The sequence below is a fragment of the Spea bombifrons genome, chromosome 5 (assembly GCF_027358695.1).
Source record: "Spea bombifrons isolate aSpeBom1 chromosome 5, aSpeBom1.2.pri, whole genome shotgun sequence".
Taxonomy (NCBI): domain Eukaryota; kingdom Metazoa; phylum Chordata; class Amphibia; order Anura; family Pelobatidae; genus Spea; species Spea bombifrons.
Window position 1 is genome coordinate 1,563,617 of NC_071091.1, and position 24,701 is coordinate 1,588,317.

General features: G+C 53.0%; 4 protein-coding genes across 4 annotated transcripts in view; 1 reads left to right on the plus strand and 3 right to left on the minus strand.

The window, feature by feature from the left end:
• SETD2 (SET domain containing 2, histone lysine methyltransferase) overlaps positions 1-3,567 on the minus strand; it is a 30,259-nt gene extending 26,692 nt beyond the window's left edge. The window contains exon 1 of the mRNA XM_053466645.1: positions 3,030-3,567. Coding sequence (XP_053322620.1) covers positions 3,030-3,065 — 36 coding nt within the window. The 5' untranslated portion in view covers positions 3,066-3,567. The remainder of the gene's footprint in view (positions 1-3,029) is intronic.
• A 63-nt stretch (positions 3,568-3,630) lies between these two features.
• LOC128497053 (tubulin delta chain-like) lies at positions 3,631-10,779 on the plus strand. Its single transcript, XM_053466920.1, has 12 exons — positions 3,631-3,697; positions 5,135-5,232; positions 5,347-5,442; positions 5,983-6,044; positions 6,175-6,312; positions 6,685-6,826; positions 7,486-7,671; positions 7,901-7,996; positions 8,255-8,330; positions 9,198-9,339; positions 9,969-10,260; positions 10,319-10,779. Exons 2-11 carry the CDS (start codon positions 5,138-5,140, stop codon positions 10,202-10,204), a joined length of 1,269 nt encoding a protein of 422 aa, XP_053322895.1. The 5' UTR covers positions 3,631-3,697; positions 5,135-5,137; the 3' UTR covers positions 10,205-10,260; positions 10,319-10,779.
• Positions 10,780-11,537: 758 nt separating this feature from the next.
• On the minus strand, positions 11,538-24,592 carry KIF9 (kinesin family member 9). Its single transcript, XM_053468351.1, has 21 exons — positions 24,466-24,592; positions 23,384-23,488; positions 22,786-22,951; positions 22,213-22,319; positions 21,713-21,934; positions 21,289-21,372; positions 20,504-20,596; positions 19,637-19,784; positions 19,465-19,529; positions 18,803-18,880; positions 18,216-18,284; positions 17,983-18,087; positions 17,707-17,762; positions 17,096-17,186; positions 16,858-17,000; positions 16,586-16,777; positions 15,946-16,154; positions 14,285-14,464; positions 13,289-13,398; positions 13,005-13,109; positions 11,538-11,735 (listed from the first exon to the last, which is right to left on the minus strand). The coding sequence occupies exons 2-21, from the start codon at positions 23,477-23,479 to the stop codon at positions 11,628-11,630; spliced, it is 2,427 nt and encodes an 808-aa protein (XP_053324326.1). The 5' UTR covers positions 23,480-23,488; positions 24,466-24,592; the 3' UTR covers positions 11,538-11,627.
• MYL3 (myosin light chain 3) overlaps positions 13,901-24,701 on the minus strand; it is a 262,285-nt gene continuing 251,484 nt past the window's right edge. Inside the window, exon 7 of the mRNA XM_053468346.1 lies at positions 13,901-13,913. The gene's annotated coding sequence lies outside the window, so the exon portion shown is untranslated. The remainder of the gene's footprint in view (positions 13,914-24,701) is intronic.

A 24,701-nucleotide genomic window follows, 5' to 3' on the forward strand; every position in this document is an offset into this window, starting at 1 on the left:
AATAGGGCTGGGGCAGGTAATACAAGGAGGCAATATATGGCTGGGGGCAGGTAATAGAGGGGGGTATAACAGAGCTGGGGGCAGGTAATAGAGGGGGGTATAACAGGGCTGGGGGCAGGTAATAGAGGGGGGTATAACAGGGCTGGGGGCAGGTAATAGAGGGGGGCATCACAGGGCTGGGGGCAGGTAATAGAGGGGGGTATAACAGGGCTGGGGCACACACTGCTCTGTATTCCGCACCTTTATATACATTATATTTATATTAAATACTTTAACCCCTGAATGTCTCTATTTTGTGCCCCCTTTATCGATCCCACCGGATACCGAGCGATAGACGCCACACGGTTACCAATAAAAAGGAACGTTTGAGAAGTGTTTTTATCACCATAGCAACCGATAGAATATTCCACCTGTTTGGATTATACCATCGGTTGCTATGGTGATCAGATCACTTTTTATACATAAAGTAAGCCTTTCCCCTTCGCTGGTACTGTGACCCCTGACGGCAGGGGGGCTACGGTGCTGATGGCGGGTCTGCGGGGCGTGTAAATACCCCCCACTGCTATCTGTATGTGAGCATCGGCCCCATCCGGCCCCCGTCTAGTCGCCCGTTTCTCCTGCTGCAAAGACTCAAACCTTAATCAGTCGTTGGTCTCGTCTTAGATTCAGGAGCCGTATGTCTATCCCATGCATGTTTAATGCCCTCACTGTATTACCCACTACCACCTCCGCTGGGAGGCTGTTCCACTTTTCTACCACCCTCTCAGTAAAGTAAACCTCCCCCGGCTTGCGGCCTCATTAACTCTTTATTGTGGAGTCAGGGTGAACTATGCGTTAATACCCCGTTATTATACTGCCCCTAATCCAGAGCAGGCCTGAGACGCGATCACCCCCCCCGCGCCATTATTATAAATGGGGACTGACCTAAAACGGGGTCTTAAAGGGGACAGCCGCCGCGCCCCGTCATATGTATAGAGGAGAGTCTGCTGGACCCTCCCCAGGAGATGCATTCGGCCACCAACTACTCCCAGCCGGATCCAGTGCCGGCTCACGCAGGAGCTCCTGGGTTATAATAACCCCCTATGTGTACACATGCGCAGAAAGTGCCCCAGAGGAGAGTACTAGGCTGCTTCTAGCGGGAGCTGGACAGCGGGGGAGGGGGAGCTGCGTGTTCTCGCCGGGTAAATAAGTACCTGGATATGCGTTATCCATTAGTGGGGCTGTACGGGGTATTGGATACATACCATCTTCCAGGGGGCAGTTTAGGGAAAATCTGCCCCAAGCCCAATCTGGACACCCCCCACCACGAGATATCTGCCCCACAGCCCTGGGGTTTAGCACATAAGACCTTTAGAGACAACACACACCGTGCAGAGGTCGGGGGTCGCGATAACAGGGCGGTTACTCTGACTCCCATCACATTCAGCCAAACACTGGCTGGGAAAGATAGGGCTGGTAATCCAGCGGCTAAAACGCTGCAGGGATTATCCTATCACGGCACGGCTTGCAGGCGCGACACCCTTGGGTGTCCCCGACGCACCTCAGTATCACCCAAACCACGGCCCCCGCTCCAGCAGAATTACCCCCGGGGGCAAGTCTACAGATAAGATGAATTGTAAGAAGCACAGAGACCACATCACTGAGAACCCAAATCAGAAACACCGGCCCTCGCATCCCACGTGGCCCCCAACATTCCTAGGGCCCCTTCCCGCAAAAACACAAGAAATAAAATCCCCGGGGCCCCCGAATCTCGACCCCCCCACCAGACTGCAACCCAGAAGCGGGCAAAGAACTGAGCCCAACGCACAAAGCGAGCGCGGCCTGATACCCCCAACAGAGCGAGCGCGGCCTGATACCCCCGACAGAGCGAGGCGGCTCAATCACCTAAACGAGACAACAGACAACCACGAGAGTCTCTCGTTAATGCTACATAATCACGGGATGACCACGGGTCCCAGGGGCAGTTATCACACATTTACCCCCCACATCAAAAGCAAGATGATTGCCCCACGAGTCCGACTAAGTATCCCCTCCTTCCACGGGGCAAAAGAGAGAGAATAGGGAGAGAGAGAGAGACATTTAAATCCATAAAGGGTTAAAGGACGGGAGGGAATTTATTTCACTTTACTTCACTGAGAGGGTAGTAGATACGTGGAACAGCCTCCCAGCAGAAGCGGTAGAGGCTAATACAGCGAGCGATTTAAACATGCATGGGATATGGAGATCCTGGGATCTTTATTCAGAGTCCGGTCCCGCACACACATGAGGTGCTATAAACCGGGACATAAATACCCTGCGGTGCAGATCCAAACATTTACAGTTTGGGGTTTGTCCTGCGCAGGCGACACAAAACGGTTTATTAGGACTCCTAGTTTTGTGAGCGTGTTCGTGAGACGGGGGAAGGATTTGAGCAGCGCTCCTGACTTCCTGTCCTCACATCGGCCTCTTGCTCAACCCCCAGGAAACTACAACCACCAACTGCAGACATCACTACCAGAGCATGGAAATGTTCATGCAAAGATCTGCACATGCTACACGGATGCAAATCACACAACACGCCATTCGTCAAAAGCCCAGAACCCGCCGGCAGATCGGCCCCATCCGGCCCCCGTCTAGTCGCCCGTTTCTCCTGCTGTAAAGACTGAAACCTTAATCAGTCGTTGGTCTCGTCTTCGATTCAGGAGCCGTCTGTCTATCCCACGCATGTTTAATCCCCTCACTGTATTACCCTCTACCACCTCTGCTGGGAGGCTGCTCCACTGCTAGATCTGATGGTCTCTGAACACAGGATGTGTATTTGCCCCATGTGCACCCCAAAGGCATTCTGTACTGCAGGTTACCTCAGAGGCACCCGGGGGCAGGTGACATAAAAGCACAGGTTGTGAGGTGGGGGAAGGTCCTGAGCAGGGGGCAGCTCTTGGGGTTGAGGGGTATTGGGGGGGGCAGCTCTGGGGGTTGAGGGGTATTGGGGGGCCAGCTCTGGGGGTTGAGGGGTATTTGGGGGGGCAGGAGGTTAGTGCTGATACTTACTCAGTCGGGTGTTCGGGGTCATAGAAGTCCCCCATGGTCACTTGTTGTGAGGATCAGCTGCCCTCAGAGCCCCCAGAACATCCGGCATGGACCGAGGTGGGGGGCAGTTTCCGGGTTGCCAGTTTTTGGGGTCACTCCGTGGATGAACCGAATGACAGATCCTCATAGAGCGGATCCGGGCTGCCCCGGGGCATTGCACAGCATGTCCGGGGTATCTCCAGCCCCAGGGGGCTCTTCTCCGGTGCAGGGGCGCCCAATGCACAGCCGGGTTCTCTCCGCTGCCTTTTAGCGATTTCCGGTAACGAGGCCGCCTCAGGTGACCCCAAAATCCCCCCTGGGACCGGGCTCCTCCGATCGCCGCTCCGGGGCAGGTGGGAAAATGGCTGCAGGATGACCCCGTGCGCCGCCTCTCCTCAGGCCATGTCCGGGGCAGCAGGCGGGAGATGGGGCAGGTAAGGCTGGGGCTGCAGGCGGGATCCGGGGCTCTGCGATTCGGCGGAGTTACAACTGTGCCCGGTCTCCGCTCTCCTGCTCCGTGCGAAGCTCCGCCCCCGACTGGAACGGAAACGGGTAAAACACATCGACTTCCTGCCGACGGGGGGAGGACCCGAGCAACTGACAACAGGGGGTGGGGGAAGCCGGGGTAACTAGTAACAGAATCATAGGGGTGAGTGTGTAACCGGTGTATCACGAGGGGGAGGGTGAGTGTGTAACCGGTGACGGTGTATCAAGGGGGAGATAATTGTGCAACCGGTAAAGGTGTATCGTGAGGGGGGGATGAGTGTGTAGCCTGTGACAGTGCATGACAAGGGGGGATGAGTGTGTAACCGGTGACGGTGTATCACGAGGGGGGGGGTAAGTGTGTAACCGGTGTATTACAAGGGGGAGTGTGAGTGTGAGTGTGTAACCGGTGACGGTGTATCAAGGGGGAGATAATTGTGCAACCGGTGATGGTGTATCACGGGGGGGTTAATTGTGTAACCGGTGATGGTGTATCACGGGGGGGGGTGAGTGTGTAACCAGTGACGGTGTATCACGGGGGGGGGGGTGAGTGTGTAACCGGTGTATCACGAGGGGGAGGGTGAGTGTGTAACCGGTGACGGTGTATCAAGGGGGAGATAATTGTGCAACCGGTAAAGGTGTATCGTGAGGGGGGGATGAGTGTGTAGCCTGTGACAGTGCATGACAAGGGGGGATGAGTGTGTAACCGGTGACGGTGTATCACGAGGGGGGGGGGTAAGTGTGTAACCGGTGTATTACAAGGGGGAGTGTGAGTGTGAGTGTGTAACCGGTGACGGTGTATCAAGGGGGAGATAATTGTGCAACCGGTGATGGTGTATCACGGGGGGGTTAATTGTGTAACCGGTGATGGTGTATCACGGGGGGGGTGAGTGTGTAACCAGTGACGGTGTATCACGGGGGGGGGTGAGTGTGTAACCGGTGTATCACGAGGGGGAGGGTGAGTGTGTAACCGGTGACGGTGTATCAAGGGGGAGATAATTGTGCAACCGGTAAAGGTGTATCGTGAGGGGGGGATGAGTGTGTAGCCTGTGACAGTGCATGACAAGGGGGGATGAGTGTGTAACCGGTGACGGTGTATCACGAGGGGGGGGGTAAGTGTGTAACCGGTGTATTACAAGGGGGAGTGTGAGTGTGTAACCGGTGACGGTGTATCAAGGGGGAGATAATTGTGCAACCGGTGATGGTGTATCACGGGGGGGTGAGTGTGTAACCAGTGATGGTGTATCACGGGGGGGGTGAGTGTGTAACCGGTGACGGTGTATCACGGGGGGTGAGTGTGTAACCGGTGACGGTGTATCACGGGGGGGGTGAGTGTGTAACCGGTGACGGTGTATCACGGGGGGGGTGAGTGTGTAACCGGTGACGGTGTATCACGGGGGGGGTGAGTGTGTAACCGGTGACGGTGTATCACGGGGGGGGGTGAGTGTGTAACCGGTGACTGTGTAACCGGTGGTGGTGTATCACGGGGGGGTGAGTGTGTAACCGGTGATGGCTCTTCTGCCCCTGGCGGGGCCCCAATACCCCTCGCGGCCCCCGCAGGCTTTAGATGGAATTAATGTAAACTCCGTATGTCTCGTGGCAGGAAATGTCGCTCGTTTGGCTTCAGGTTGGACAATGCGGGAATCAGGTCGGCCAAGAGTGGTGGGAGCTGCTGAGCGGCGGAGCTAGTGAAGCGGACAGGTAACGATCGGTGGTCTTATGTGTAGAATTGATCCGCAGGGGGGCGTCGGCTGCGATCCCAGTGCCCGCTTTTCGGTTGGCGTGACCGCTGCCACGTTTTCTACCCCCCCTCAGGTATCCGTACGTCTCCCGTAACGGCATCGCCAACGCCATCTGCGTGGACAGCGAGCCCAAGGTGGTGCGGAGGGTGCAGAGACTGGCAAAGAACGTGTAAGTATCAGAACGCCTTTGGGGCAAAAATCACAAGATACCCCACGACCCCCCAGACCTTTAGGGGAAGTCGTCGTTACCGCCATACTTTTCTCTTTACCTATAAAAGGCTTGTTGCTATGGGGACGGTCGGTCACGTTGGACCTTTGATATATGCCCCACCTGGTGTGGCCAATCATGGATTTACATGCTGGCCGTCCGTCCGTCCGTCCGTCCGTCCGTCCGTCCGATATGTGTATGGATGGGGGGATAAAAAGAGAAGAGAAAGATTGAGGGAGGGATAAAAAGACAGAGGAAAGAGAGAAAAAGACATGAGACATAGATGACGGAGATGAAAGAGGGAGAGCGAAGAAAGAAAGGGGGGGGTGAGGGGGAGAACAGGCGTCTTCATGACAGGAGCTCGTTATAAATATGTTTTTGTCCGTTTTTGTTAAATAAGGTGAGCGTTTTATTTTTTAAGGGGGAAGAGCAGCGAGGGTTTGATGTTTGCCCCCCCCCCGCGTGTCTCATGCAGACAGTCTGTGATTGTCCTGTTTAAAGCTCTTTCAGAGACTCCAACCTGATTGTGGGACGGACAGGAAGAGGAAATAACTGGGCCTACGGTGAGGACGCTTTCTGGGCGCGCGCCGCCGGAATAAACCACTCGCAGAATACAAGAAGCGGGGGGAATGGGGGGTTACTGCTCACTTTATATGGGAGGAGATAACCCCTCTCTCCGGTTTGCCCCCGTAGGATACAGCGGGGTTTGCGTGCCCCCTGAGGAGAGCCTGCTGGACAGGGCGATGGAGAGCTTCCGACGGGAGGTGGAGCGGCGGGACTGTTATAGCGGCACGGTTCTCCTCCACAGTCTGTGTGGCGGCACCGGCTCAGGTGGGTATTTTGGGGTCTTCTCCGTGGTGTTTGAGGAGGCGCCAGAACTTGGCGGGTGATCCGAGTGAAAAGTGAACGTTTCGTGTTTTCTACTTTTAAAAAAATATATATATCTTGTGAAACGTCCCGTTGGAGCGCAGTCACCAGGCTCTGGCTTTTAGAACACCGGTAAAAGCTTTAGCCCGTCGCTGAGGGAATAAGACCGAGCCATTCTATTGCCCCCCACAGGCAGTATGATAAGGAGTTGGGGTTGTTGATCCGGTCGCCGGCCGGTATCCGCCGCATCTGCTTTATAAATGATTGGTCTCCGTAAATGAATAATTACAGCTAACGTAGCGAGTGGTCGTCAGGCTGTCGCTTTGTATTTCCAAGGTCTGGGCTCCCGACTGTGCGAGGAGATCAGAGACGCGTACCCCGCGGGCCACATACTGTCTGTAACGGTGGCCCCGCACGACACGGGGGAGACGCCGCTTCAGCATTACAACTCCCTGCTGAGTCTGGCCTGGCTGCAGAGGTAAAAGCCCCCCGCGTGTAACCCACGTCCCGCCAAGCTGGGGGGTTCTGGGCGTTTGTAACACGCAGTGGGCAGAGTGTCCGTTCTGCACCCGCTAAGGGTTTTAATGGTGGAGACTGAGAGAGGGAGAGGGGGGAGTGATGCTCATTTCTTGGGGTGATTAATTGGTGGGAGATACAAGGAGGGGAGGCAGACATTCACCCTTTACTGACTGGTCCTGACGCAGGGTCTCGGGATGGGAGGCACTTGGGCTGACGAATGAGTCCTGATCAGCTTCTGCACTTCCACGACCGGCCACAGAGGGCGCCCAGCATGAGACGGGATGATGATGATTGTGGCGGCATTTATCACCTTAAGGGGCGCTCTCTGCATCTGCGGGGGGTCTGGATAAAGCTGAGCTCCGGGTCGTTGTCCGCTGTTTTTCGGTCGTCGCGATGGGATGGAATACAATTCCCAAATCCAAAAGCCTCTGGGCTATAAGCCTGTGCGGACCGATCCGTTACTACCCCAGAGTGATCCCCGCTTAACCCCCCAACTCCCATTACTCGGAAAGATGTAGGGGTCTCTGCGTAATGTTCATTGTTTGGAATAGGTCAGCTTCCTATAAATAATATTATTAAATTATTATTTTTTAATTAAAGTCCCGCTGTTATTTTTAGGTACGTGGACGGTGTCCTCCTCTTCCAGAACGATGATGTCATGCGCCAAGCAACAGCGCTATCTGAAAAGAAGACACAGACTGTATCGGGGGTCCAGCCGGCAGTGTCCCTCTCCGCCATGAACAGCCACATCGCCTCCTGCCTGGCAGGGCTTCTCTGTCCTGTACAAACACTCCGAACCCAAAGGTACGGCGCTCCGTCGCCTCGCTTCCTTTATTCCTACGGATATATTTGCAGAACTGAGGAGAAACCCGGCTTAACCCACCAATAGCGCTAAAGGGGTGGAGCCCAGTAACGCTTTTATTTCAGTCAGAGAGTCTGTCTGGAGGATTAAGACTGAGCCATTCTTCGATAGGGGGTCGGGGTGTTTGTCTAGTAGATTGGCGGGCTCACGGCTGGTCTTGCTTCGTTTCAGCTCGGTGAGCCTCGGCATGGAGCCGTGGGAGCTGATCAGATCTCTGTGTCCGATGCCGGCGCTGAAGTTTCTCCACACTGCCCAGGTGTGCAGGAGGTGAGTGGCCCCAGCGTCTCCCCGCCGGTGAACGGCCCGTCTATCAGCCCCTCGGCACCCCGCGGAGTCTTTGTAGGAGCTCAACAGAAGACGTGGAAGGACCTTCTGAGCCTCCTCCAGGCCTCCGCTCCTCGGTGTCTTCGGGGTTCGAGGATTCAGGAACACGTTTGCTTCCCTTTCCCCAGATCCCGTGGCCCCCGTCGGGAGTCACAGCTGTCTGTGGGAAAACACTTTGATGGTTTTTTTTTTTGTCTGTAGGGGGACAGCGTTTTGGGACAGAGTAACCTCCTCGCTACTGCAGACCATACCTCGGGTGTCTCCTGATGGCCGACTCGTATCCTTTAAGCTACGAATAAAGCCCTTTTGCTGCAGGCTTTACATTTTCTTGCAATTCCGCTTCCACGATGTAAAGATGTTCATACGCTCATTACTGAGAGGGTGATAAGTGGAGAGTGGCCTCTCAGCAGAAGTGGTAGAGGGTAATACAGTGAGGGTATTAAACATGCATGGGATAGACATACGGCTCCTGAATCTAAGACGAGACCAACGACTGATTAAGGTTTGAGTCTTTACAGCAGGAGAAACGGGCGACTAGACGGGGGCCGGATGGGACCGATCTGTAGGCGGGTTCTGGGTGCCTCTCGCTTTCTGTCCCCGGTTTCTATTTGTCTCTGTTTTATGGGCATTTATTTTTATTATTAATATACTTTGTATAATGAACGGGATAAAAATGTTTATTTTTGTTGTAAAAGGTCGGCTGACTTTATTTAGAGTCCTTCCTCCTACTTCTTCTGTTCTTGAGGCTGCAAAATTCGATTGGAATGGAGCTGAAATTGAATGGAGAGCAGCAGCCAATCACATGCATGCTAGCTGAACTCTGGAGCGGAAGAGCTGCGGAGTGTGTTCAGGAAGTGTACTGCAGTATGCTTCCTGTTTGTAATTCCTGGTGTTAAAGGCAGTTGGGGGGAGGAGTTAAATGGGACAGAAACCTCATTTTCCAGCTCGTATAACAGGAGGATGCCTGCAAGAATTGATTGGCCTGAAAGAAAGCCAATCGGACTCCATGCAAAGAAGGGACCCTTAAGGTTTATGAGGCTCCGGTATAGGGTATCAGCAGCTTCTGTAGGAAGGGAAGATTGATGTTTCGTTGCTATGGTTACCCAGAATCTGTATCTGCCCTTAACCTCCGACCTGCCCTCAGCATCACAGTCTGTCTGCCCTTGCGGTGGTGCGCAGCTCCCAGAGTCACTCCTTCCTCGCCTCGCAGGACGCGGTGCTGGGGAAGCTCAAGCAGACGTACCGCTGCGTCCCCTGGAATCCCTCGCCTGTGGATTGCTGGATTGGTGAGTTTTGCAAACCAAAAGTGAATACACTAAGAGTTGTGGATATCTGGAATTGCCTCCCAGTGGAAGTGGCATGGGAGGACATAAAACGAGCAGAAGGACTCTTCACTCGTTACATTGCGTGCCGTAAAGTGCATCCTGGGACGGGTCCTGCAGCGGCTCGCTCCTAAAGAGATAAAGCCCCCCATGTGTCTGAACGCTCCGAATCCACTGCAGGAATACATCCCCAACCACCCTGGCTGAGTGTGATGAGAGTGGCGAGACTCACCTTGGGTTCTCCTGGGTTCAATCATGTTCTGTCTGCTGAATTTAACGTGACTTTATTTCTAGTTTTGTCCGAAAACCCCAAAATATTCAGAATATGGTACCGTTCATAATTTTTTTAGGGAATGCTTAATTGGAATGTGTTAAAGGTGAGCGCTGATAGGTTGTTGCCATAGAAGCAGCATGGTGTATGTGAAAGAAATAAAATGAGAGAGTCGGCGGAGGGTTTAATGAGTTCAGAGTCCGCGAGGTTTGCTGATCGGGCTTTTTTTCCCGGGCAATTCTAAAACATTTTTCAGCTGATTGCTGCTCTGCATCTGTTTCCATGGTAACCCGGATCATTAACTTCCTTTTAGTTTTTCCAGACACTCAGAACGTCCTGGACCCGGCGTGTCGCAGCCACTCGCTGACCGTGAGCGCCAACCACTCCAGTGCTGCCGATCTGATGATCCGCGTGACGCGGCGGGCGCAGGCGATGTACTCGGCCCGCGCCTATCTGCACTGGTACCGGCGCTACGGCGGCGAGGACGAGGACTTCACCGCGGCATTTCACACGCTCCATTCTGTAATAGAGGAATACCACCAGCTGGGGCAAGCGTGACCACTGACACGGGGGGGGGCGGGCTGTCTCGCACTAATACCCCAGCCTGGGGGGAGGTGTGACCACTGACACAGGGGGGTGGTGTCTCGCACTAATACCCCAGCCTGGGGGCAGGCTCCTGCTATCGGTCTTTAATATCCAAGAAAACTTGAAACTAAATATTTATATTTTTTTATACTTTATTAGATCTTTTATCAAAAAACGGGGCTCCGCGTGAGCCGATTATTTTTGTACGTTAAATTTATTATGGATAATCTTGCTTTTGGTAAATTTAAACTTGTGTGTTTTTATGTAGTTTTTCTTATTATGGGACCAAAGAATGAAGCAAATAACCTACTGCGAGATAAATCTGCACTTAAAGTGCATGCGCGGGGGGCTCGTATACACCGTCTCCTAAATACCGCCGAGCAAATTCTACCAAATCCAAAGATACCCAGTACTGCCGTTGGCACGGCGACCATTGATCCACGCGAGAATCCCTACATCGGCAAAATGTTTGCACGAGAATTCTGTTCCCATGGAAACATCGCTTCCAATGATGGGGCTTCCATAACTTATTAAATCCATGAACAAAATGGAATCATGGATATTACCGTATTTTAGGGCTACTTGATGAGGAATGCGAATGTTTTTTAGTTCTGAGGGCCGGACGTGGTGGGGAGAAAATGGGTAACTGCGCTATTTTTGTGGCTTTTATATAAAATAAACTCCAGTCTAAAAAAAAATCTCCTGTTTGCCGTGAGATAGTCGCTCGCTAACCCAAACTTATACAGAAACATACAGCGTGCCGGGAGATAAGACGCGCTCGGTTTGTCTAATCTGCCCATTAATTCCTGCTTTGGGGTTGTGTTTGGGGGGGCGTTAGCGTCGCCCGCCGTTTCTCTCCTCCATGCTACGCAGGGTGGGACTTTGCTGGAGGTAGTTGTTGCCGTGCCGGGCTATCCAGAGCCGTCCCTGTGAATCTCTCCTTCGCAAATGGACGAGCCGGCCCTGGATAACGCACGGAGATCCATGAGATCAGACCGGTCCGGACCCTCCAGGAGATGGGGGTCTCCAGAACTGTCCCCAAAACCACCTCTCTTCCTGCCACTAATGCCCCTCGCTATACAACCTGGCTTGGCTTTTAGGACGCTTACCTTTAAGTCCTCCGAGATAATCCCCCCCCCCCAGTCCCTCTCTCCCTTTTATGATAATTATGCCTCCTCTCGCTGGGGGGGCATCGCGGGGGGGCATCACGGGGGGCTCTCGCCAGAGGCATCGATGCCGGTGTTCTGGTTTTTCCAGCCCAATGACTAAAAAGCATCCCAGCCGGATTTCTCTTATTTAACTTTATTTTCTTGGCAAAATATAAAAATACGATCTGTCTGAAGTAGACGGCTGCGGCGCGCCTCACGTTGGGTCTCCCGCGGCCCTCGCCCGGCCCTCACACGGCCACCAGCGTGGATGGAGGTCTGTTCTTCATGCTGGCGGTGATCAGCCCCGGCCGCCTCTTGGCCGCAGGGAGTCGGGCGACGGCTTTGCTGTAATTGTGCTGAAGGAACGAGGACAGAGATGAGTTCTATGAAGTGTCGATAAAACATTTCCGCTCCCTGCCTTCGCTGCGGCTGCTGAAGGGCCGAAGGGCCGACCGCGGGCGCTTCTCTGCTTTAAGGGACGGTGATGAGCGGGGAAAACTCTCTGTCCCACCAACGCTGCTTGTTTGCTGCTCCGGCCCTAAAGGGCTTCACCCGGAAATATTCTGCACGCCGCAGCAAGAAAAGACTCATTTAACTATACATTATACAGGGCCGGGGCCGGCCCCATCGCAGGAGGCGCTCGCTGGGGTTTGGGTTGTCATTATATACAATAAAGCTTGGAATACTAAATGTTTATTTTTGCGCTTTAGTGAATAAACCCCAACCCGTGCGAGGAAGCTCTCACAAGACATCGCCGGGCGCAAATGGGTTACAGCGAGTAAAAGCGTGTTACGGGCAGACGGTGTACACAGCGCTGCGCGCCGACACGCACTTTATGGTTTAAGTTTAGCGTAAAATCTACAAAGAAAATAAAGCTGCAGCAAAAATAAGATCTCTGCGTATAAAGCGATTACCTCCGGAGATCAGCGGCCGTCCAGCTGCGGCGTCCGGGCAGAGAAACACGTTAATTCACAGGAGAAAGCACTTTGTATCCGCGGCAATCTGCGCGTCGAACGCTTCTAACTCCTTTCTATACACATTACTGCGAGCATGCGCTGACGGAACCCGCCGCTGCACCCCCCACCACCCTGGGTTCACTGCATATAATTGCCCCAGCTCTTCAGGACCCCTGTACTGATGCCCCAGCCTTTAGCTCTTCAGACCTCCTGCCTCAGCCCCCGGCTCTCCTGCCCAGATACCCCTGCTACTTTAGACATTAATGGACTGTTAAGTAACATGGAAGGGGGGGGGTTGTAGGGGCAGAAAGGGGGCAATGCTCCTCCCAGCCCCCACACTAGGCACTGTGGGCTTTAAACTATCGGTTCTCCACCTGTGGGTTGCGACCCCTTTGGGGGTCGAACGGCCCTTTCACAGGGGTCGCCTAAGACCATCGGAAAACACATATTTCCCGATATATAATTACAGAATTTTACGGTTGGGGTCACCGCAGCGCTGAGGAACCGCATTAAAGGCTCGCGGCATCAGGAAGGCTGAGAATCGCCGCTCTAAACCCTCCAGGAATCCTCAACATTCTCGCTGCGCCCGCGGCGTGCGGGGCATAGAGCGCCCGTCGTAACGCGTTCGGGGGGTACTTAGCGCAGGGTCGGCGCGGTCACGTGACAAACCTTTTGGTCGGATTTGATTTTTGCCGCGTGGAAGGCGAGGGCGCCGGGAACCTCCATTAACAGCTCTTTCTGGAGCTCGTCGTTCCTCTCCTGCTCATCTTCCCCCTGAGAAACACGGAGAACCAGCGTTACCGGCGGCAAACCGGAGCCCCGAGCCGCGCAACCCATCTTCCCTTCCTTTTAGAGCGTTTGCCGAGGGTCATTGGAGTTGCGCGGCAGCCGGATAATTAACCCATTGGGGAATTACAGTATAAGAGCTAAAAAACCCTGCGCGATGTACTCACCAGCGACATCACCTTACGGAGGGGAAGGAGACCCGGGCGGACGCTCCCCTTCAGCGAAGTCTGCAGCTCCTCCGGAATGACGAAACACTCGTTGTACCAGCACTCAAACTCTGCGGAGTAAGAGCACAAACTGTGAGAAAGACTCCGATACCGCGCGCCCCGCGGGTCCCAAATCATCGCGGATACCTCTGACTCGCCGTTCCTTCTCTACTACTCGTGGGACGGAGCAGGACAAGGACACGATTAACCCTTTTCACTGTAGCTTCAGACATGCAGCCACCAGCGAGCATGCGCCTTTCTTAAATATATTTAAATGTATACTGCCGGCACTGATATATTTTGCCGCTGCGCGCTCTCTCATATATAATATAATATATAATGCAGAAATAGTGGAATGTTTATCCGAGAGGACAGGCTCTGACTCCAGATCACGGGGAAAACGTTTAAGAAAAGGGGCAGGCTGGAAATGGCACCGTCTGTCTGGTAACACATTGTACCCCATGCGGCGCCACCGCGTGCCGGATCCGTCGTCACATATATATATATATATACACACATATATATATACATATTACTGCAAAGGAGAAAACACACGCAAGCCTCGCTTCTCTACGGGTCGCGAGACCTTTCCCAGCATTGGAACCGGCGTTTGGCCCTCTGGATGCGGTTCTTTGCCAAACAACGTTCTTCAGCTATCAGGAGCCGGTTAATAATTCAGCGAGATGCAGATACAAAGTTTCAGAAGGGAAAATATTCATTAAATTTGTGAACGTCCGCCCCGCAGAGCTCAGCGATAATCGGGTTTAACGAGGATTCCGTTCTGCAGAAAGTTTTAGGAATAATTGTTAAAAAAATAAAAGGACGACCGTCGGACTCAGCCAGAAACCCTCAATATGTACCAAGTGTCTGGTCGCCGAGGGACTCGGCTCGGTCTCGGCTCATAGTGAGTTTTGCAGGCTGAGCCGAGTTGCCGTCTGCTTGGTGAACGCGTCGGACCTGTGAAGAGCCTCTGCCGGCACCGGTCCACCAGCTTCTGGCAGTACTGGACCTCGGCCCTCAGGTCCTGCAGCTCGTCGTAGTCTGCCCGGTACTGCTTCTTCAGGTCCTTCAGCCGGATGATCAGCATGAACTCCTTCTCGTCGATTATCACCTGTCCTTCGCTGCTGATATACTCTCCTGTTCAGCAAATAGAAGAGCGTACGATGCATGAAACACGTAACACGGGAGATGCATGAAACACGTAACACGGGAGATGCATGAAACACATAACACGGACGATGCATGAAACACGTAACACGGGAGATGCATGAAACACGTAACGCGGGAGATGCATGAAACACCTAACGCGGGAGATGCATGAAACACGTAACACGGGAGATGCATGAAACACGTAACACGGGAGATGCATGAAACACCTAACACGGGAGATGCATGAAACACGTAACACGGGAGATGCATGAAACACGTAACACGGGAGATGCATGAAACACGTAACACGGGAGATGCATGAAACACGTAACACGGGAGATGCATGAAACACGTAACACGGGAGATGCATGAAACACGTAACGCAGGAGATGCATGAAACACCTGACACGGGAGATGCATGAAACACGTAACACGGGAGATGCATGAAACACGTAACGCGGGAGATGCATGAAATACGTAACACGGACGATGCATGAAACACGTAACACGGGAGACGCATGAAATACGTAACGCGGGAGATGCATGAAACACGTAACACGGGAGATGCATGAAACACGTAACACGGGAGATGCATGAAACACGTAACACGGGAGACGCATGAAATACATAACGCGGGAGATGCATGAAACACGTAACACGGGAGATGCATGAAACACGTAACACGGGAGATGCATGAAACATGTAGCAGTCCATGGCTAGAGATGCTAATCAATAAAAGCAATAATCCAACTGTGGCCTGTTATAGGTGGAACTTCATCTTTACTGCGACGCAGGGGTCTTTCCAAAGGAATCGTCATCTTCCCACTAATGAGGAATTTGTGCAGACAGAGTCTGACCACGTGCTTTGGCAAGAAAAGAGTTAAAATGTCCCCTTTCTTATCCCTCTATAAGAAAAATACATTTTCATAAATATTGAGCTGTTTTCTTTTTTCACCCCAGTTGTAGTTTTTGCTGCATATCAGCCGTTTGTATGATTCTCGCTCTGTTATCTGATCCCCAATCTACTAACCCCCGACTCCTTATCATACTGCCTGTGGGGGACAATAGAATGACTCAGTCTTAATCACCCAGCAGGACTCTCTGACTAATGGAAGTCTATGGAGGGACGGACTTCATTAGCATTCTATATAATATATATATATCTTCAGTGTTTAATGCCAGTGTCCATTAAGCGGTTTCCCCAAATATTTTATGGCTGCTGCAAACGATGTCCCGGCTCCCAGCGAGGGTTATTTTGAATGAAATGGAGATGGGAAGTCTGCGGCTTCAACTTTCCTAAAGAATGAACGAATCAGAAGCGATTCTCACGGTCCGGATACGGAGCATCGACGCATCCGCGTCACGGACACCAGCGCCGGGTCCCCACCAAGAAAGAGAGAAATCCCCCCGTAACTCCGGGCACCGGCCCCTTCTGCCGCTCCGTGTCCCGCCGCGCACACAACGATTACCTTGCTTCTCACGCTCCAGTTTTGTAACATTGAGATCCTGGGAGGTCACATCGATCTCTCGCTTGATCATGTTTATCCGCTGGGTGATCTCTTTCAGTTTCTTCCTTCTGTCAGCCAAGATGGTTTTGTTCTCCTTAAAGATCGCGTGGAGTTCGCTCCCTCGGTCGGCTTTAAAGTCTTCGAAAGCTGCCTGTTTAGGGGGAGGGGTGCTGGAAATAAATACACAGAAATATCACTTTATAAATATACATTCTGGAGACTCTGCGGAGTTACTTCATTTAATCAAAAAGAGAAAACGTTCAAACAGCCTATTATTACATAAAGAGATTTAATAAAGTACAGGAGGATGGTAGATAAGCTGAACAGCCTCCCAGCAGAAGTGGTAGAGGGTAATACAGTGGGGGGATTAAACATGCATGGGATAGACATACGGCTCCTGAATCTAAGACGAGACCAACGACTGATTAAGGTCTTTACAGCACAAGAAACAGGTGACTAGACGGGGGCCGGATGGGGCCGATCTGCCGGCTTCTACAAGAGATTGTAAGCTCACAAGGCTAGACCCCCCCCCCCGCTTGCTCTGTATCAGTACATCTTGAAGTCTGTTAAGCGCGTGTTATATACGGATTATAAGTCTCACCCGGGAGCGCTGGTCTCCTCCTTGGTTGGTTGATCCGGGGGCTGTCCGTCGGGGGCCGCCGTCTCCAGCTCTTTCACCGTTGCCTCCAGCTCCTTTGTGGAGACGCTCGTCAGGCTGGGCTTGGCTAGCGAGGCGGGTTCCTGATCTCTGCTAGGACTGGGACTCGCGGCACCTTCTCTTCTGCTCGTGGGACTGAGTAGGACAAGGACGCGATTAACCCTTTTAAGGGTAACGAGACGCAGGCGCTGGACTCTCTCTAGCGCTCGGCCCACCTGGTCTCCTTGGACTTCCGGCTCTTGGGCTTTCGTGCGGACAGAGAGCTGCTTGGTTTCGATGAGTGAGGAGCGGCTCCAACGGAAAAACTGCGACCGTCCAGATCACCAACCAGCTGTCCGTCGGCGTCTACCAGGCCGGCCTGCCGAGGAACACAATCAGGGGCATTTAACGCGTTCCTAGAGGTTTTATATCTGGGGGGGGGGGGTGTTAATCACGATTGCTCCACGCACACACCTTCTGAGCACCGGCCACCGCGGGGTAGTCGCTCTTGTCTATGAGGGGGTATTTCTGTCGGAGTCTGGATTCCACCTCCTGCTCCTGTTTGCTGCAGACACACATTTATAATAAGAATAGTTTTATGGTATTAGTGGACAAACTGCGCTGGTTCTGTGCTTCTGTCCGGTGTGGCCGGGGTCCGGACGGTGCCGCTCTCGCTTCCACCCCTTCCTGCACGCAGACCACCCCTTCAATAGACTAGCTGCGGGTAACAACATCCGATGCGCCCTCACACTTCCTCCCTGCACGCGGTCTGATCCAGGACGCAGGAAGTGACATCACATCCATTTCCTGCACGCGGTCTGATCCAGGACGCAGGAAGTGACATCACATCCATTTCCCGCATGCTGGATCAGGTGTTTGGGGCGAAGATGGCTCAGGCAAACTGGGCAATTTGTATAAACGTTGCAATATAATATTAAATATTCTGATAACAGAAGCCGTAGGACGCTGACGGGTCCATGACAGACAAAGGGGCCAATATTGTACAGCGCTGTGGAAAATGAGGGCGCTATACAAATCAATAATATCACACGAAACCAGATCGCAGGGGGGCTGCAGACACCAACCTCCAGATCAGCCGGAACTGGGAAAAAATCTCCTGGATCTGCCGAAGGTTTCTGATCTAAAGGAAGACAAACAGCCGGTGAGTTCAGCCGGTGAGTTCAGCCGGTGAGTTCAGCCGGTGAGTAAAGCCGGTGAGTAAAGCCGGTGAGTTCAGCCGGTGAGTAAAGCCGGTGAGTAAAGCCGGTGAGTAAAGCCGGTGAGTAAAGCCGGTGAGTCCCCCCCCCGACGCCCGGAGCTCCAGGAGAATAACGGCGGGCGACAGAAATCGGCAAACTCACGTCGATCTCCTCCAGGGTCCCGTCCAGGTATCTGCGCACCTGGGAGTTCATCTCCGCGATCTGGGCCTCGCTAAACGGCTCGTGGGTGACGCGAGTCCGGCCGGCCTGAAAGAAAACCGGCATCAGGAGAATCCCGGAATAAACGCGAGTCCGGCGAGCAGACCGTAAAAACCACACGCGTTACCGGAATATAAACATATAAAATACTAAAATACTAATTCAGAAACTCTCACCAAAGTGTCGTGGACAGCCAGCTCCCGCTTCAGATGCTCGACCTCCTTCTGCAGATTTTTAATCACTCTCTGGGGGAAGAGAACAAAGAAAAACAGGCTGAGTACATAGTGACACGTCCAGATCACCATGCGCGGGCGACTAAACATAGAAACCCAGAACCCGCCAGCAGATCGGCCCCATCCGGCCCCCGGCTGGTCCCCCGTTTCTCCTGCTGTAATGACTCAAACCTTAATCAGTCGTTGGTCTCGTCTTAGATTCAGGAGCCGTCTGTCTATCCCATGCATGTTTAATCCCCTCACTGTATTACCCTCTACCACTTCTGCCGGGAGGCTGTTCCACTCATCCCCCAGCCTCTAAATGAAATCCTAAATAAGATAAAATTAAAAAACAAAACCCTAACTACAAAATCTATAATAGGGACCATAAGCTGTTGGGCGGCTTAGGGTGATGAGAGTTAAAGTGTAATAGTAGCTCCCCCGCATCAACACCCAAAATGATCCCCCCCCCAATGGAAGATCTCCAGCTGAGCCCCCACAGACAGGGCTGCCGGGAGGATTAATTAGCCAAGAAGTAACGATTTGCTCACCAGAGGGTTGTACCGCTCCACGGCCGCGGGCTCCACCGGGATACACTTCATCCTGCAGGCGAAGCGCAGAGTAGAGAGCTGCGAGAGAATCAGCGCCGTTAATTATTATTATTATTATTAAGCCAATAATTCTAATTACGTGTCGAGAAGATTCAGTGACCCCCCCACATCGGACGCCACGCACCCTCCGACTGCAGATTCGGCAGCCCAGGCGCTGCGTTCCGAGAGGGGGGTTTAAAGACGCCTCCTGCGCATGACAGACAGGTGGGGTATTTGCACACGTGCCCTAAACCCATAAACCGGATGTTGTTGCCGTGGTAACACCGCTGCTGATCTGGCGGTTGATAACTTTTGGTACAAAATCCAGGCTTTTTTTTTTAATTTTATTTTTATTTATTTTTTTAACCGTGGGACGGCCGCTTTGTTCACGTTTTGCCGCAGCGGCCCCGGATCCAGGAGCATTTTACAGCCTTTGCTCCTCTTTGTCGCCATCAGCACCAAGATCCTAATACTGTCACTATGGGGGTCTGACAACTAATCTTATCACCATAGCAACCAATAGAAGGTTCCATGGAGATAGGATCAGTTTTTAGCACCAGAATCACATTTTAGACGTAACCCCCCCCAGCGCGTTTCTCAAAGGAGCCCAAGTGGGTACTCACAGTCTCATCAATCTGAGCCGCTTCTCCGTAGACGTTCGCCACGAGGATTGTGCTGCAGCTTCCCCCTGAAATAACAAAAAATAAATGACGCTTTAGAGCCCCCATTTTTTATCATGGTTCCTTTCGGGTGGTCCGGTGCCGCCGCCCAGCGTGTCGTAGGTTTGTTTCTCACCCAGCGAGTCCCTCAGGGCGTGAGTGAGCTTGCTCTGTCGGAAGGGGACGTGCTCGCGGCCGCGCTCGCTCAGCGCCATGATGGCCTGCTCCAGGAACGTCAGGGACTTGTTGATGTAAGCGGCCTCCTTCAGGACCTGGCCTTCAGACTGAGAGAGAGAGGCAGTGAGCCGCTGAACCCCAACACCTATCACCCCCATCTGTGGCATTTGGGTGTCCGGACAAAACCCCGCTACACCGGGTCACTTTAACCCTCCGTCCGTCCGTCCATCGCTCCTAACTTACTCTGCAGAGTGTTACACGGCTATATATTCCAATCCGAGGGGGGAGATCCCCGCCACAGCCACGCTCATTCATTAAAGCTATGCAATGGGGAGAGATAACTCACTGGGGAGGAATAATCATGCCGGTCCCGGGATCAGGAAGTTAAGATGGCTGGCCCCATGAAATACACATAACATACGTAATACCCTAAACATTTAATATCTGGGGAAAGCGATCGATCCGCTATCAAGCGGCTACTGATGCTTACAAAAGGGATGTTCTATTGGAAGAACAGCGAGGCACAATGCACCCCGTGCTACAGAGCTTACGCTCTAATTCTGTAACATGTCTGAGGGGTAATAAAGCTTTCCCAAGATCATGAGTAACAGACGCGGCATAAAAACCACACGTTCTGCCATGTCCCTATAATACCCCGCAATCTGAATTATAAACTTTAACCCCTTTATTTCCTGCTATGGCAGGTTAATGGTTACAGCTATAATGACGATGCATGCAATGGGTACGGAGAATAACAGCGTGCGCCGGGCTGCCAGGGGGCAGTAACAGCGTGCGCCGGTCAGTACCGGATCCGACGCATACTCACCCCTGTTTTGCCGACGCGCTCCGAACCCGCGAGATCCACCAGGTTAATTTTGGAGACGGTGTATTTGGCGTCCGATAACGTTCTGGAATGAGACTGAGGAACACGCGGGAGATCACGTTCTCTGCCACAGCTTATTAATAACAGATTTTAGTAACATTTATATCTGTACACGATAGAAAAACGAGGAAGGGATTCTGTACAGTGAGGGCAGTAAAGGTACGGAATCCACTGCCCAGAGAGAGGGGGGGGGGTCTATCAGATACACCGGATGCCTCCAGAAGGGGTAAAAGCAGAGCATACAGGGGTATAAATGACGGAATAAACAGTCAGATTTTACAGCTTCTCGACCCGAGGAGGAATCCGATCGGCTTTTGGAGTCAAGAAGGAATTTTTCTCCCTAAGTGGCAGAATTCAAAAATCACTAAATTGTTTTTTTTTGGGGAGGATCAGTGGAAGGATCGGGTTGGACTTGGTGGACTTCGGTCTTTTTTCAACCTAAACGACTTGCACGTTCTGTGAATACGAGGAGATTCCCAGCGCTGCGGAATCTGCCGGCGCTTTAGAAATAAAGTATAATAATAATAATAATAATAATAATAATAATAATTCCACGCGCCGTGCATTCTCTGTACAGCGGGGGGGGGGGGTTAAAGAAGGATCATTGATGGTAATATCCGCCTAAACATCGTGTCTGTAAGGTCTCGGCGGGGTGGCCGGGGCAGGCAGGCAGTGCTCCGTGATTTCTTTGCTCGGTGAAACGGTTCAGAGTAACCGGCAGCTCTCACCTCCAGATGGACGGTGAAAACGCAGTGGGACCGGGAGGAGGTTTTGTTCAAGATGTGAGACCCTATGATGCGATTTGTTTCCCCCTGGAAAAGACACAACAATGATTTTAACAGCCAGGCGGTGACCCTCGGTGACACAGAGCGGAAACCATGAACATTTCTGTAAATTGGGGGATGGGATGGCGCTATATAAATCTCTAAATAATAATGCGGATAACTTATGTATTGATTAACCCATTCATGTGAAGCAGCGAAAGCAGCCAGTCCACTTTGACCTCCCACAATTTTTTATTCCTAGTATCTGCTCATTATACTGCCTGTGAGAAACAACAGAATGGCTCAGTCTTAATCACCCAGCCACACACTTTGACTAATGAGAGTCTATAGAGGAACGGCCATAAAGCACCATGCCGGGGTTTCTTGCCTCAAAGAGAAGATTCAAGGCGTGTTCTTCGGTGCCGGCGAGGTGGACGGACAAGCCCTTGACGCAGACTCCCTGGGGGTCATCCACGATGGTCAGCTGGTCAGGCACCGGAACGTCAGGCGAGGTCGCCAGGAGATCAGAGAGAGTCTCGTTGTAGATTTCGAGGTACGAGATGCGCACGGTCACCGACAGATCACTTCGCTCTTCAATCTCCTTAAAGACCTGGGCAGGCGGTAATCGCAGACGGGTTAATTGGTGACATCACAGTCAGAGTAATATATATATATATACAGCGTGCGGGGAAAGCATGTTTTCTATACAGTGCGCTCGGCCAACCGACGTAAAGCATTGACAAATAATAGCCCACTCTAGAGGCTCTGATTGGCTCATGGGAGGGGGGAATGACAACTGTGGGTGGCTCAGGGGTGGGGAGAACACTTGAAGGACAGGCTGTGATTGGCTGAGGGGGTGTGAATGGGAGGAGTCACACTCGGCAGCACCTGTTGTAGCGCTCTGGGGATGATTCCCCGGTGCTGGTAGTTTTCCATGGATCCAGTCGTGGTGAACGTCTTCCCGGCTCCTGTCTGTCCGTAGCACATAATTGTACCTAAAAAAATGAAATTACATCATTAATGGAAAAATCTTTTCTTTTTTTTTAAAAAAACGTATAGAATTTCTGACTGCTGCTGCTGAGTAACGGACAGGCATGCGCGGGGGTATTCCAGTCATAACGCACTTTAAGGCACCGGGTCGCTCGCTGCTCGTTGGGTTCTATACGAGCGCCAGCCCCATTTTCTTTAGTTTTGGGAGACAGGGGGGTCCTCTGCCCGTTTTTTTGGCTATTGGGGGCATGCGATCCCCCAGGATAACACTCAAGTTGTTCTGTGCAGCCAAGGGCGAGCTGAGCAAACCAGTCCGGGAGAAATTCAGCCGGGACGCGTCCGTTACGATCATCAATAAAGCTTTTAACCCATAAGTTTCAGAAAACATATTCCGGACGTCGCGGGGAGACACGCGCAGTCTCCGTTACCCCCCCATATCGCATTAGCGCGTCGCGCAGGTATGCGAGTTACCGTTATAACCATCCAAGGCTTTGGAGACCACAGATTTCGCCACAACGTTGTAAACGGTATCCTGCGAGGCATCGTTGAGAACGCCGTCGACTTTGAAGGACCAATCAGATCTCTTGTTGTTGACAACGCCGAATTTCTCATCTTTCTTAACGTGAATTTCGACGGTCTGCAGGAGACACGCGGTTTACTAGGAGATTTACAGACCTGGCTCTGTCACATTACAAACACACAGAAGAAAGCCCTGCGCTCAAACTCCCATCACTCTTGGGCGGCAGCAACGGCTATAGTATTCATCAGCCCAAAATACATAGAGCAAACACCGAAAAACAGTGCGCAGGTAACCATTTTTCAGTGTTTGTTCTGTCACATTACAGCCGAGAGACGTCATTCCGCGAGACAATCTGCGAGGCATCGTTCCGCGAGACACCCTGCGGGGGCGCGTTCCACGAGACACCCTGCGGGGGCGTCGTTCCGCGAGACACCCTGCGGGGGCGTCGTTCCGCGAGACACCCTGCGGGGGCGAGTTCCGCGAGACACCCTGCGGGGGCGTCGTTCCGCGAGACACCCTGCGGGGGCGTCGCCCCGTGAGCCGACATACCTTGTGGTCTTCTCCAAGCCGGATTTTATCCTGAGCGAAGTTTGGGGTCGGCCTGAAACGGACAAACACTTTCACGGTGCTGCTCCGGGCGCTCATCCTGCTGACCTGGAGAAACAGCCATCCGGCGGGGTTCATTATAGACCACAATGTGTCCCCCGCTAGCCGTACACCGCGTATCCCCCCAATCCGCTCTCTCATACACCGCGTATCCCCCCAATCCGCTCTCTCATACACCGCGTATCCCCCCAATCCGCTCTCTCATACGCCGCGTATCCCCCCCCGGTCCGCTCTCTCATACACCGTGTATCCCCCCAATCCGCTCTCTCATACACCGCGTACCCCCCCAATCCGCTCTCTCATACACCGCGTATCCCCCCAATCCGTTCTCTCATACACCGCGTATCCCCCCGGTCCGCTCTCTCATACACCGCGTATCCCCCCGGTCCGCTCTCTCATACCCCGCGTATCCCCCCGGTCCGCTCTCTCATACACCGCGTATCCCCCGGTCCGCTCTCTCATACGCCGCGTATCCCCCCAATCCGTTCTCTCATACACCGCGTATCCCCCCGGTCCGCTCTCTCATACACCGCGTATCCCCCCGGTCCGCTCTCTCACACACCGCGTATCCCCCCAATCCGCTCTCTCATACACCGCGTACCCCCCCAATCCGCTCTCTCATACGCCGCGTATCCCCCCAATCCGCTCTCCCATACACCGCGTACCCCCCCAATCCGCTCTCTCATACACCGCATATCCCCCCAATCCGTTCTCTCATACACCGCATATCCCCCCAATCCGTTCTCTCATACACTGCATATCCCCCCAATCCGCTCTCTCACACACCGCGTATCCCCCCGGTCCGCTCTCTCATACACCGCGTATCCCCCCCAATCCGCTCTCTCATACACCGCGTATCCCCCCGGTCTCCGCTCTCTCATACGCCGCGTACCCCCCCCGGTCTCCGCTCTCTCATACGCCGCGTACCCCCCCCGGTCTCCGCTCTCTCATACGCCGCGTATCCCCCCGGTCTCCGCTCTCTCGTACACCGCGTATCCCCGCTTTCTGCCCCGTGTTTCCCTCACGTTCCGCAGTTCTTGCTTTCGCTGTCAATCTCGGCAGCTGGATGTAAACTATGGGTTTCCATGGTCACGGGTCGGCTGCCGGAAGTGCGTCGGTGACGTCAGTAGTGCGCGCCCAGCGCCGGCCCGGTCTCTCCGTTATAATTGCTCTGTAGCTCGCCGCTCCCCCGCCGTAAGGTAACGGAGCCGTCCGTGACTCCATGCCGAGGGCCATACGTTACGACTGTTAGTCAGTTGAC